The sequence below is a fragment of the Artemia sp. Qi Xiang Cuo genome, chromosome 4 (assembly GCF_049724085.1).
Source record: "Artemia sp. Qi Xiang Cuo chromosome 4, ASM4972408v1, whole genome shotgun sequence".
Lineage (NCBI taxonomy): Eukaryota > Metazoa > Arthropoda > Branchiopoda > Anostraca > Artemiidae > Artemia > Artemia sp. Qi Xiang Cuo.
In genome coordinates, this window is record NC_142797.1 from 4,044,135 (window position 1) to 4,058,699 (window position 14,565).

Consider the following 14,565-nt stretch of genomic DNA (forward strand, 5'->3'; position numbering starts at 1 on the left):
GGACATCCTAAAATTTTGATGGGATGTTTTTGGGGAAAAGATGGGCGTGAGAGGGGTGTTTGTATCCCTTCAATCACTTTCGACTATTATAAAGAGCAATAGCCCTTTGAATTTCAAATCGAATGAGCCTTTTTTGAAGTTTCTACGACAACGCTTTCTATAAAAAAAAAACTTATATGCCTCCTGGGTGTAACTTAAAACCCTTGCACTGAGGGTTGTGGGGGAGTGTCCTCCTCAAAAACATAATTTCTATCTGGATATCAACTACGCTGAACAAAATGGCTATTTCAAAATTTTGATTGGATGTGTTTCGGGAAATGGAGGGTCTGGAAGGGGTGTTAGTTGCCTTCCAATTACTTTTGACTATTCAAAAGGGCACAAGCCACTCCAATTTCCAATTGAATGAGCCCTTTTCGAAGTTTCTACGAAAACTTCGTTAATACGAAGTGCCCTGGTCTAAAGGAAAAAAAATAGTAAATAATACATTGTGCTATTTTCGTTCTTATATGCGGCCAGGGCATAACTTAAAACCCTTCTCCTGAGGGTTTTGGGGGAGTGTCCTCCTCAAAGACATATTTTGTATCTGGGCATAAACTACGCAGAACAAAATGGTTGTCTCAAAATTTTGATTGGATATGTTTGAGGAAACGGTGGGCGTGAGAGGAGGGTTAGTTGCCCTCAAATAACTTCTGACTATTAAAAGGGCACTAACACTTTGAATTTCCAACCAAATGAGACCTTTCTCAAATTTCTGTGACAAAGCTTTCAAAAAGAGCCGTATATGCCCCCAGGACATAACTTATAACCCTTGCCCTGAAGACTGTGGGGGGATCAAAATGGCTATCTCAAAATTTTGATTGGATGTGTTTGGGGAAAAGGTGGGCGTGGAAGGGGTGTTAGTTGCCTTGCAATCACTTTTGACAATTAAAAAGGGAACTAGCCCTTTGAATTTCCAATCGAAAGAGCCTTTTTTGAAGTTTCTATGACAACGCTTTCTATAAAAACCATATATGCCTCCAGGGCAAAACTTACAACCCTTGCCCTGGGGACTGGGGGGAGGCTGTCTTACTCAAAGACCTAATTTCCAGAACTTTCAGCTACGTAGATCAAAATGGCAATCTTAAAATTTTGATTGGATGCGTTTGGGGATAAGGTGGGCGTTAGAGGGGGGTTTGTTGCCCTCCAATCACTTTCGACTATTACAAAGGGAACTAGCCCTTTGAATTTTCAATCAAAAGAGCCTTTTTTGAAGTTTCTATGACACCACTTTCTATAAAAACCTTATATGCTCCCAGGGCATAACTTACAACCCTTGCCCTTATGGCTTGGGGGAGGCTGTCATCCTCAAAAACATGATTTGTATTTGGAAATCAACTACTCTGAACAAAATGACTATCTTAAAATTTTGATTGGATGTGTTTGAGGAAAAGGAGGGCGTAAGAGGGGGGTTATTTTCCCAAAAATCACTTCTGACTATTAAAAGGGCACTAACCCTTTGAATTTCCAACCGAATGAGCCCTTTTTCAAGTTTCTACGACAAAGATTTCAATAAAAACCTTATATGCCCCCAGGGCATAACTTATAACCCTTGCCCTGAAGACTGTGGGGGGGGGGGGGGTTGTCCTACTCAAAGGTACAATTTCCTGAACTTTAAAGTGCGTGGAACAAAATGGCTATCTCAAAATGTTGATTGGATGTTTTTGGGGAAATTGTTGGCGTGGAAGGGGGGCTAGTTGCCCTCTAATCACTTTCGACTATTAAAAAGAGCACTAGCCCTTTCAATTTCCAGCCGAATGAGACCTTTTTGAAGTTTCTACGACAACGCTTTCCATAAAAACTTTATAGGCCCCCTGGTCATAACTTACAGCCCTTGCCCTGAGGGCTGTGGGGGGGGGGGTTGTCAAGGTTAAAGAATGAATTTCAAGAACTTTCAACTACGTTGAACAACATGGCCATCCTAAAATTTTGATGGGATGTTTTTGGGGAAAATAGGGGCGTGAGAGGGGTGTTTGTATCCCTTCAATCACTTTCGACTATTATAATGAGCACTAGCCCTTTGAATTTCAAATCGAATGAGTCTTTTTTGAAGTTTCTACGACAACGCTTTCTATAAAAAAAAACTTATATGCCTCCTGGGTGTAACTTAAAACCCTTGCACTGAGGGTTGTGGGGGAGTGTCCTCCTCAAAAACATAATTTCTATCTGGATATCAACTACGCTGAACAAAATGGCTATATCAAAATTTTGATTGGATGTGTTTCGGGAAATGGTGGGTGTGGAAGGGGTGTTAGTTGCCTTCCAATCACTTTCGACTATTAAAAAGGGAACAAACCACTCCAATTTCCAATTGAATGAGCCCTTTTCGAAGTTTTTACGACAACTTCTTTGATACGAAGTGCCCTGGTCTAAAGGAAAAAAAAAATAGTAAATAATACATTGTGCTAACTTCGTACTTATATGCGGCCAGGGCATAACTTAAAACCCTTCTCCTGAGGGTTTTGGGGGAGTGTCCTCCTCAAAGACATATTTTCTATCTGGGCATAAACTACGCAGAACAAAATGGTTGTCTCAAAATTTTGATTGGATATGTTTGAGGAAACGGTGGGCGTAAGAGGAGGGTTAATTGCCCTCAAATAACTTCCGACTATTAAAAGGGTACTAACACTTTGAATTTCCAACCAAATGAGACCTTTCTCAAATTTCTATGACAAAGTTTTAAAAAAGAACCGTATATGCTCCCAGGACATAACTTATAACCCTTGCCCTGAAGACTGTGCAGGGAGTATCCTGCTCAAAGGTATAATTTTCTGAACTTTAAATTGCGTGAATCGAAATGGCTATCTCAAAATTTTGATTGCATGTGTTTGGGCAAAAGGTGGGCGTGGAAGGGGTGTTAGTTGCCTTCCAATCACTGTCGACTATTAAAAAAGGCACTAGCCATTTCAATTTCCAATCGAATGAGCCGTTATTTACGTTTTTTCGACAATGCGCTCTATGAAAAGCTTATATGCCCCCAGGGCAAAAGTTACAACCCATGCCCTGAGGGCTGGGGGGAGGTAGTCATTCTCAAAGACCTAATTTCCAGAACTTTCAGCTACGTAGATCAAAATGGCTATCTTAAAATTTTGATTAGATATGTTTGAGGAAAAGGTTGGTGTTAGAGGGGGGTTTGTTGCCCTCCAATCACTTTCGACTATTAAAAAGGGAACTAGCCCTTTGAATTTCCAATCGAAAGAGCCGTTTTTGAAGTTTCTATGACAACGCTTTCTATAAAAACCTTATATGACCACAGGGTATAACTTACAACCCTTGCCCTGAGGGCTCGGGGGAGGTGTACTCCTCAAACACCTAATTCCTATCTGGAAATCAACCTGGTCTAAAGGAAAAGAATCATAGGCAGTGCAATACCGCTGCCTAAGTAAACAACAATGTTGGCACAATGCATTTTTTTTCGTGGTCTTAGACAAGGGCATTTTGTTTCGAAGGAGTTGTCGTAGAAACATCGAAAAGAGCTCATTCGATTGGAAATTGGAGTCGCTAGTACCCTTTTTAATATTCGAAAGTGTTTGGAGGGCAACTAGCCCCTCGCCCTACGCCCATCATTCCCCCAAACACATCCAATCAAAATTTTGAGACAGCCATTTTTTTCAGCGTAGTTGATTTCCAGATAAAAAATATGTTTTTGAGGAGAATACTCCCCCACAAACCTCAGGGCAAGGGTTTTAAGTTATGCCCTGTGGGCATATAAGAATGATGTTGGCCCAATGTATTATTTATTATTTTTTTTTCCTTTAGACCAGGGCACTTCGTATCGAAGAAGTTCTCGTATAAACTTCGAAAAGGGCTCATTCAATTGGAAATTGAAACGTCTAGGTTAGGTAGCGCAATCACGCAATCATAGATAGTGCAATCACGCTGCTTATGTAAAGAACGATGTTGGCACAATGTATTATTTTATTTTTTTTTTCCATATCAGGGCACTTCGTATCGAAGAAGTTGTCGTAGAAACTTCAAAAAGAGATCAGTCAATTGGAAATCAGAGTGGCTTGTGCCATTTTTAACAGTCGGAACTGATTGGAAGGCGACTAACACCCCTTCCACGCCCACCATTTCCCAAAACACATCCTATCAAAATTTTCAGATAGCCACTTTGTTCAGCGTAGTTGATTTCCAGATAGAAATTATGTTTTTGAGGAGGACACTCCCCCACATCCTTCAGGGCAAGGGTCGTAAGTTATGCCCTGGGGGCAAATAAGGATTTTATATAAGGCGTTGGCGTAGAAACTTCAAAAAGGGCTCATTCGATTGGAAATTGAAAATGGCTTGTGCCTTTTTTAATAGTCAAAAGTGATTGGAAGGCAACTAATACCCCTTTCACGCCCACCATTTCCCCAGCCACATTCAATCGAAATTTTGAGATGGCCATTTGGTTCTACGCAGTTTAAAGTTCAAGAAATTATACTTTTGGGCAGGACCCTCCCCCCACAGTCTTCCGAGTAAGGGTTTTAAATTATGCCCTGGGGCATAGGCCAATAAGGCTTTTATTGAAATCTTTGTCGTAGAAACTTGTAAAAGGGCTAATCCGATTGGAAATTCAAAGGGCTAGTGCCCTTTTTAATATTCGAAAGTGATTTGAGGGTAACTAGCCCCCCTCTCACGCCCACCTTTTTCCCAAACACAACCAATCAATATTTTTAGATAGCCATTTTATTCAACGTAGTTCAAAGTCTTGGAAATTAGTTGTTTAAGGATTACAACCCATCTTCCTCCAAAGCCCTCAGGGCAAGGGTTGTAAGTTATGCTCAGGGGGCATATAAGGTTTTTAGTGAAAGCGTTGTCGGAGAAACTTCAAAAGTGCCTTTTTTAATAGTTGAAAGTGATTGGAGAGCGACTAACGCCCCTCTCACGCTCTCCATTTTCCTAGACACATCCAATCAAAAATTTGAGATATTCATTTTTTTTTCAACGTAGTTGAAAGTATTGGAAATTAGGTCTTTTACGATGATAACCCCCTCAGAGCCCTCAGTGCAAGGGTTTTAAGTTATGCCCTGGAGAAATATAAGGTTTTTATAGAAGGTTGCTGCAGAAATTTCAAAAAGGGTTCATTTGATCGGAAATTGAAATTGCCCTTTTTAATAGTCGAAAGAGAGTTGAGAGTAATCGAAACCCCCCTCTGACTTTCACCATTTCCCTGAAAACATTCAATAAATGTTTAGAGATAGCCATTTTGTTCAACGTAGTTGAAAGTTCTGGAAATTATGTATTTAAGGATGGCAAACCCCTCAGAGCCCCCAGGGCAAATGTTGTAAGTTATGCCAAGTGGGCATATAAGACTTTCAAAGATAGAGCTGTCGTAAAAACTTCAAAAGGGGCTCGCTCAATAGGAAATTGAGAGAGCAAGTGCTTTTTTAATATTCGAAAGCGTTTGCAGTTTACCTAACCCCCCTCTCACGCCCACCATTCTCCAAAAGACATCCAATCAAAATTATCCGATAGCCATTTTTCTAACGTAGTGGGAAGTTCTGGAAGTTAGCTCTTTGAGAATAACAGCCCCCCCAGCCCTCAGGGCAAGGGTTATAAGTTATGTCCTGTGGGCATATAAGGTTTTCATTGAAAGCTTTGTCGTAGAAACTTCAAAAGGGCTTATTTGATTGGAAATTGAAAGGGCTAGTGCCTTTTTTAATGGTTGAAAGTGATTGGAGAGCGACTAACGCCCCTCTCAAGCCCACCATTTCCCCAAACACATCCAATCAAAATTTTGATATAGCATTTTGTTTAACGTAGTTGAAAATTCTAGAAATTAGGTCTTAGAGGATGACAACCACCGAAAAAACCCTTAGGGTAAGGGTTGTAATTTATGCCATGGGGGTTTATGAGGTGTTTATAGAAAGCGTTGTCGTAGAAACTCAAAAAGGGCTCATTCGATTGGACACTAAAAGGCCTAGTGCCCTTTTTAATAGTCAAAAGTGATTGGAAAGCTTGACATTTTATAGTAAAGATCGGTGTGGGTATAATGTAGGCTATTACTTTTTGTTGTTGTTGTTGTTTAGACCAGGGCACTTCGTGTCGAAGGAGTTGTCCTAGGAACTTCGAAAAGGGCTCATTCGATTGAAAATAGAAAGGGCTTATGTCCTTTTTAATAGTCAAAAGTTATTGGAGGGTAACTAATCCTCCTCTCTCGCCCACCCTCCTATTTACCCATTATGTTTAAAAACTAAATGTTGTCTTATGATTAAATCAAAATGCACTGTGTTAATAATAATTCCCAATAAGTCATCTCAGCAGTATCCCAAAACGACTGAAGGTATTAAAACATTTGGGGCTACTTCTGCTCTTAAAACTTAACCAAATCAAAATACCGTAAATTTATCCAAGCTATTAAAGAAAGTAAACAGATTTTTTTGGCGAATGGTATCAAGTTTTCCATTTCAGGACAACTAGAGGAGGTATGAAACTAAATTAAACACTACTATACGTGTCCAGATTTTTAAAAGGGTGTATGCTGTTAAAAATTGCTGAAAATTTTTCTCCAGCATACAAATAGCAGGCCAAACTATAAAGTCATAAGAAAACGACAAGATTTAAAGTATTATTTTCTTTTTTCCTGAAAAGACTATTTCAATATAAAACGAACAGAAATTAATTAAAAAAAACTTTTTCCACAAAATAAGTTTTTCAAAGAAAAGTAAAGAACTCCATTAAACAAAAATGAACAAAAATAAAATCAAATAATCTACCAAGCGTGAAACTACCACAAATCAGCATCGATAAATAAATGAAACCCAAAACGAACAGAAATTACAATAATTATCCGAATCAATATCAAAACGAGCAGAAATTGACATAAGTTGGGCTCAAAGCTCCTATGCCTTCCTAAGGCCTGAACATAATTTGCACTTTACTGAAAAAATACAAATTAATGTGCATTGTCAGTTTAATATACATATACTGATATTTAGTTTTCAAAATGTTAATATTATTTGATTTATTAAAGTTATGAAAGTAAAAACATTTATACTTTTCTCAGTAAAGTGCAAATTATGTTCTGGCATTGGGAAGGCAGAGGAGTTTTGAGCCCAACTTATGTTATTTTTTGCTCGTTTTGAGTTTGACTCGGTTGTTTATTGTAATTTCTGTTCGTTTTCGGTTTTCATTTATTTATCGATGCTGATTTGTGGTAATTTCACGCTTGGTAGATTATTTGATTTTATTTTTGTTCATTTTTGTTTAATGGAGTTCTTTACTTTTCTTTGAAAAACTTATTTTGTGGAAAAGTTTTTTTTAATTAATAATAAATAATACATTTTGCCAACATCGTTCTTATATGCCCCCAGGGAATAACTTAAAACTCTTGCGCTGAGGGTTGTGGGGGAGTGACCTCCTCAAAAACATATTTTCTATCTGGATATCAACTACGCTGAATTAAATGGTTATCTGAAAATGTTGATTGGATGTGTTTCGGGAAATGGTGGGCGTGGAAGGGGTGTTAGTTGCCTTCCAATCAATTTCAACTATTAAAAAGGGCACAAGACACTCCAATTTCCAATTAAATGAGCCCCTTTCGAAGTTTCTACGAAAACTTCTTCGATACGAAGTGCCCTTGAATGGAAAAAGAAGAAAACAAAAAAATAATAATACATTGTGCCAACATCGTTCTTTACTTAGGTAGCACGATTACGCTGCTTACGTACGAAGTGCCCTGGTCTAAAGGGAAAAAATAATAAATAATACATTGTGCCAACATCGTTCTTACATGTCCCCAGAGCATAGCTTAAAACCCTTGCCCTGAGGGTTGTGGAGGAGTGACCTCCTCAAAAACATATTTTCTATCTGGAAATCAACTACGCTGAACAAAATTGCTGTCTCAAAATTTTGATTGGATGTTTTTGTGGAAATGATAGGCGTGGAAGAGGTTGTTAGCTGCCTTTCAATCACTTCCGACTGTTATAAAGGGCACAAGCCACTCCAATTTCCAATCGAATAAGCCTTTTTCGATGTTTCAACGACAACTCCTTCGATACGACGTGCCCTGGTATGGAAAAAGAATAAAACAATAAAATAATAAAACATTGTGCCTAAATCGTTCTTTACTTAGACAGCGAGATTGCGCTGCCTATGATGAGACAAATATAATACATTTATATATGACAAATATAAATATTTTTACTTTTATAACTTTAATAAACCAAGTAATATTAAAATTTTGATTACTAAATATCAGTATATGTATATTAAACTGACAAAGCACATTCATTTGTATTTTTTCAGTAAAGTGCAAATTTTGTTCTGGCCTTGGGAAGGCATAGGGGTTTTGCGCCTAACTTATATTAATTTCTGCTCGTTTTGAGTTTGACTCGGTTAATTATTGTAATTTCCGTTCGTTTTGGATTTCATTTAGTTATCGATGCTTATTTGTGGTAGTTTCACGCTTGGTAGATTATTTGGTTTTATTTTTGCTCATTTTTTGTTTAATGGAGTTCTTTACTTTTCTTTGAAAAACTTATTTTGTGGAAAAAGTTTTTTTAATTAAATTTTCTTCGTTTTATATCGGTATAGTCTAGCCAGGGAAAAATAATGCGACATTTTTATAAATTTCGTTTTTTAAGACTTAGTAGTTTTGCCTTCAAATTGCATTCTTGGAAAAACCTTTCAGCCTAGTTTTACCGCAAGCCTACATTTATATTTCTGGACATAAATAGTACTGTTTAATTTAGTTTTATACCTCCTCTAGTTGGCCTGAAATGGAAAAATTGATGCCATTCGCAAAAAAATCTGTTTACTTTCTTTGATAGCTTGGATACACTCAGGCTATTTTCATTTGGTTAAATTTTAAAGAAATGGGAGGATTGGCGTAGGAGGGTGGACGTGGGAGGGTTGTAGTGGATGGGAGATTAGTTGCCCTCAAATCACTTTCGACTATTAAAAAGGGCATCAGCCCTTTCTATTTTCAATCGAATGAGCCCTTTTTGAAGTTCCCACGACAACTCCTTCGATACGGAGTGCCCTGGTCTAAACAAAAACGACAACAAAAAATAATACAATATACCCACTTCGATCTTCACTATAAAATGTCAAGCCTTTCAATCACTTTCAATTATTAAAAAGGGCACTAGGCCTTTCGATTTCTAATCGAATGAGCCCTTTTGGAAACGACAACGCTTTTTTTTATAAAAACCTTATATGCCCCCAGGGCATAACTTACAACCCTTACCCTAAGGTCTGTTAGGGTGGTTGTCATCCTCTAAGACCAAAATTTCCAGAACTTTCAACTACGTTAAACAACATACCTATCTCCAAATTTTGATCGGATGTATTTGGGAAAATGGTGGGCATGAGAGGGGTGTTAGTCGCCTTCCAATCACCTTCAACTATTAAAAAGGGCACAAGCCAGTCCAATTTCCAATTGAATGAGTGCTTTTTGAAGTTTCTACGACAACTTCTTCGGTACGAAGTGCCCTGCTCTAAAGGAAAAAATTAATAAATAATAAATTGTGCTAACAACGTTCTTATATGCCCCCAGGGCATAACTTAAAACCCTTGCCCTGAGGTTTGTGGGGGAGTGTCCTTTTTTTTTACTTAGTCCCCGTTTATTGTCTCGTTCTCGAGTGTCCCCGTTCTTTACTTAGGCAGCGCGATCCTGCTGCCTATGATTTATACAACAACTTTTTATATAAACTTTATATGCCCCCAGGGCATAGCTTACAACCCTTGCACTGAGGGCTCTGAGGGGGTTATCATCCTAAAAGACCTAATTTCCAGAACTTTCAACAACGTTGAACAAAATGGATATCTCAAAATTTTGATTGGATGTGTTTTGGAAAATGATGGGTGTGAGAGGGGGTGTTTGTCACTATCCAATCACTTTCAACTATTTAAAAAGGCACCAACCCTTTCAATTCCCAATTGAATGAGCCCTTTTGAAGTTTTTACGACAACGCTTTCAATAAAATCTTTATATGCCCCAGGGCATAACTTACAACTCTTGCCCTGAAGGATGTGGGGGGAGACGTTGTCATCCTTAAAGACCTAATTTCCAAACTTCAGCTACGTTGGATAAAATGGCAATCTAAAAATTTTGATTGGATGTGTTTTGGGAAAATGTGGGCATGAGAGGGGGGTTAGTTGCCCTCAAATCACTTTCGACTATTAAAAAGGGTACTATCCCTTTGAATTTCTGATCGAATGACCCCTTTTCAAGGTTCTACGACAAAGATTTCAATAAAAACCTTATATACCCCCAGGGCATAACTTATAATCTTTGCCCTGAGGGTTGTGGGGGAGTGCCCTTCTCAAAAATATATTTTGTTTGTGGAAATCAATTGCGTTGAACAAAATGGCTATCTCAAAATTTTTATTGGATGTGTTTGGGGGAATGATGGGTATGGGGGGAGGCAAGTTGCCCTCTAATAACTTTCGACTATTAAAAAGGGCACTAGCCCTTTGAATTTTCAATCGAATGAGATTTTTTTGAAGTTTCTATAACAAAGTCTTCGTTGAAAACCTTATATGCCCGCAGGGCATAACTTAAAACCCTTGCTCTGAGGGCTGTGGGGGAGTGTCCTCCTCAAAAAATATTTTCTATCTGGAAATAAACTACACTGAACAAAATGGCTATCTCAAAATTTTGATTGGATGTGTTTTGGGAAATGATGGGCGTGGGATGGGCTTGTTTTCCTCCAATCACTTTCGACAATTAAAAAGGGCACATGTCCTTTGAATTTCCAATAGAATGAGCCTTTTTTGAAGTTTCTACGACAACGCTTTCTATAAAGAATTTATATGCCCCAGGGTATAACTTAAAACCCTTGCCCAGAGGATTGTGGGGGAGTGTCCTCCTCAAAACATATTTTCTATCTGGAAATCAACTACGCTTAACAAAATGACTATCTCAAAATTTTGATTGGATGTGTTTGGGGAAATGATGGGCGTGAGGGGGGAGCTAGTTGCCCTCAAATCACTTTAGACTATTAAAAAGCCCTTTGAATTTCCAATAAAATGAGCCTGTTTTGAAGTTTCTATGACAACGACTTCTATAAAAACCTTATATGCCCCCAGGGGATAACTTAAAACCCTTGCCCCGAGGGTTGTGGGGGAATGTCTTCCTCAATAACTTATTTCCTATCTGGAATTCAACTACGCTGAACAGAATGGCTATCTCAAAATTTTGATTGGATGTGTTTGGGGGAAAGATGGGCGTTGGGGGGGGGCTAGTTGCCCTCCAATCACTTTCTACTATAAAAAATGGCACTAGAACTCTCATTTTCCAACCGAATGAGCTCCTTTGTAGTTTCTACGACGTCCCCTTCCATATGGAGTGCCCTACTCTAAAGGAAAAAATAAATAAATAGTATATTGTGCCACCATCGCTCTTATATGCCCTCAGGGCATAACTTAAAACTCTTGCCCCGAGGGTTTTGGGGGAGTGGCCTCCTCAAAAACATATTTTCTCTCTGGAAATCAACTACGCTGAACAAAATGGTTATCTCAAAATTTTGACTGGATGTGTTTGGGGGAATGAAGGGCGTTGGGGGCTAGTTGCCCTCCAATCACTTTCGAATATTAAAAAGGGCACTAGCCATTCCAATTTCCAATCAAATGAGCCCTTTTCGAAGTTTCTACGACAACTCCTTCGATACGAAGTGTCCGGCTGAAAAAAACAAACAAAAAAAAACATATTGTGCCCACATCGTTCTTTACTTAGGCAGTAAATGATACTTACTGCCTATGTTAATTAAGAGAGGCATCAGCTGCTCAGAATATTTTGTTTTAGATTAGCCCTCCTTAGGTTACAAAGGAGTCGGGAAATAGCTATGATATTTCGCGTTTGTGTAGTATGTACGTTGAGAACAATGTTTTAGAATAGGGCTCAAAGGCCGCAAAATAAGATTTTTTTTTTTTTGGCTTTCTTAAAATAAAAGAAGTTATGCTTAAAAAAAATATTGGATTTAAATTATATGTTATTACTTCTAGGAATAATTCAAATCATATTCCAATGATGATAAAGAAATTTGAGTATATTGGCTATTTATATGGAACGCTATAACACACATTGAAGGACTTACAGTTTTCCAATTTTTCATGCGATCAAATAAATAAAACGTAAATTTTTTCTCAACAAAAGTAAATAGCGAAGTTATGTCTTGATCAGAGCAGAAAAAACTACCAGAAATTATGATGAACAATGAACTAAAGGTTAAAAGAAATAGATATCAGAGTTAATAAATAATGAAACCAATAATGAACTTAAAATATAGCAAAAATAATTCTGATTTTTTATTCAAACTCAAAACAAACAGATATTGCTAGATATATGAAATAGAAAGTCGTCAACCTTGTACCTCGATTATAGTTTTAAATAACAAATATTAAAAGACAAATATTAAAGTGAAAAGAACAGGTATTAGGCTTAATATAAAACGAAACCCATAATGAACTTATAATGTACAAAAAATTAAACTGATATAAAACACATGAAAGGGTTGATAATTGTCCAATTTTTCTTGAATTTATTCCAATATGAAATATTAAAGAAAATTTAAACTTACAGTCAAGGGGGTTGCAACTGCAACAGCTACACAAAGAAAAAGAACTGCCAATTTGTTCATCTTTTTGCTTTATTCAACTGGTTGTAAAATCGTTTGTGCATTGCTATTATATAGTTAGCGTTAGCAGATAAGACGGTCCAAACGCCCGTGTTTATATAATATTATTAGACCTATAAAAGGAGAGAGAATAGATCTAATTTTAAGCTAGAAAATATGATAAGCGAGTCTTGGAGGTCCTGAGGTAAAATCCAAAGCAAACAAAGAAAAGAAGATAACGTTAACGTGATTTGCAACATCTCATGTTAAATGCATGAATATTAAATTACATAATTATTATATAAAAAGTGATTATCTATAACGACAGTTAATTAATCTACTCTTTCTTCAAGCTTCTTAAAATTCGTGCAAATAGAGGAAGATTTCCAAAAAAAATGGTGCAAAAATGAGTTTCTTAAATTTTGTTCATTCCTAAGAAAGAAACTTGGCTAATATTTTTTGCTTTTTCTCAAATTCGGGCACTATTGCCAAAATTTCTCTGTGATTGTGTCTTCTCTGTGTGTGTGTCGTCTCTATGTGTGTGTCGTCTCTATGTTTGTGTCGTCTCTATGTGTGTGTGTCGTCTCTGTGCGTGAGTAGTCTCTATGTGTGTGTCGTCTCTCTTTGTGTGTCGTCTCTGTGTTTGTGTTGTCTCTGTGTGTGGGTCGTCTCTGTGTGTTTGTCGTCTGTCCGTGTGTGTCGTCTCTGTGTGTGTGTCGTCTCTCTGTGTGTGTTGTCTCTGTGTGTGTCGTCTCTATGTGTGTGTCGTCTCTATGTGTGTGTCGTCTCTGTGTGTACGTCGTCTCTGTGTGTTTGTCGTCTCTGTGTGTATGTCGTCTCTGTGTGCGTGTCGTCTCTGTGTGTGTGTCGTCTTTGTGTGTGTGTCGTCTCCGTGTGTTTGTCGTCTCTGTGTGTTTGTCGTCTCTGTGCGTGTGGTGTCTCTATGTGTGTGTTTTCTCTACGCGTGTGTCGTCTCTGTTTGTGTGTCGTCTGTGTGTATGTGTGGTCTCTGTGTGCGTGTCGTCTATGTGTGTGTTTCGTCTCTGTGTGTTTGACGTCTCTGTGTGTGTGTGTCATTTCTTTGTTTGTGTCGTCTCCAAAAAAACGAGTTCTTTATCCCATTTTTATGGCGTACATGCCTCCAATCTGGATAATTTTTAAAACTACGGCTCTCTTGGCCCTGGAAGTTCCAGGTGCAATGTTTTAAGCCTGTATGGTCTTTGTTGCCCTCAAGTCTTATGGCCCTTTTTCGGAGGGTATCAAAATTTTCCTTACAATTTCTTCTTTTGCACTAGGCGTTTTCTTGGTCCAAAGAACGGAGGATTTAAGTTTTAAATAATTGGGGATAAAAAAAGGTCACCGTGTTCCTGGGGGAATTTTTAATAGATGTTTTGACTACTCTGAGGGAAATGGATAATAAAAGATTATTAGAGGTGTTCGAGCTTACGGGAGGGAGGGGGCCAAATAGCAAAACAAGACCTATTAGGAGGGTGGTTGCCTTCTAATTACTCCTAACTCTCTAAAAAGTGCAATAGAAATTCCAGTTCCCCACCGAAGGAGTCAACTCCGAAGTTTCAACCATCGTCCCTCGCAAGAGAAGAGGTCAGAAGAAAAAAGAAATGAAAAATACTTTGAAGGTACATAGATCTTTACTATAAGCAACGCTCAAGCTTTACCTCTGAAAATGTATCAATGACGCCTCCATTTCTACATATGCCATTTCCACAATTGAACCCTTACCCTAGGGGTGAACTTATCTCGTTACCCCTCAAAGTAGAGCTCTTGATCGTTCAACCTCTTTGATTAAAATCACTCTCTTTGGTTTTGATTTAACGCCATGTGGATATTTGGGGATGCCCATGGGCCAATGAGATGTTGGAGGATTGTCAGGCTAGCTTTCAATAACTTCAAGCACTAAAAATGGTGATAAAAATTAACTTTCTTATTAAATTTACCCTCTTCCAAATTTCTTTGACCAACTGTT

At 38.0% G+C, this 14,565-nt stretch overlaps 1 protein-coding gene across 1 annotated transcript in view; it reads right to left on the reverse strand.

The window, feature by feature from the left end:
• Positions 1 to 12,685, reverse strand: part of LOC148952694 (transforming growth factor-beta-induced protein ig-h3-like) — a 47,884-nt gene extending 35,199 nt beyond the window's left edge. The window contains exon 1 of the mRNA XM_089088049.1: positions 12,546 to 12,685. Within this exon, the coding sequence (XP_088944175.1) occupies positions 12,546 to 12,605 (60 nt within the window). The 5' untranslated portion in view covers positions 12,606 to 12,685. The remainder of the gene's footprint in view (positions 1 to 12,545) is intronic.
• Positions 12,686 to 14,565: the final 1,880 nt, after the last annotated feature.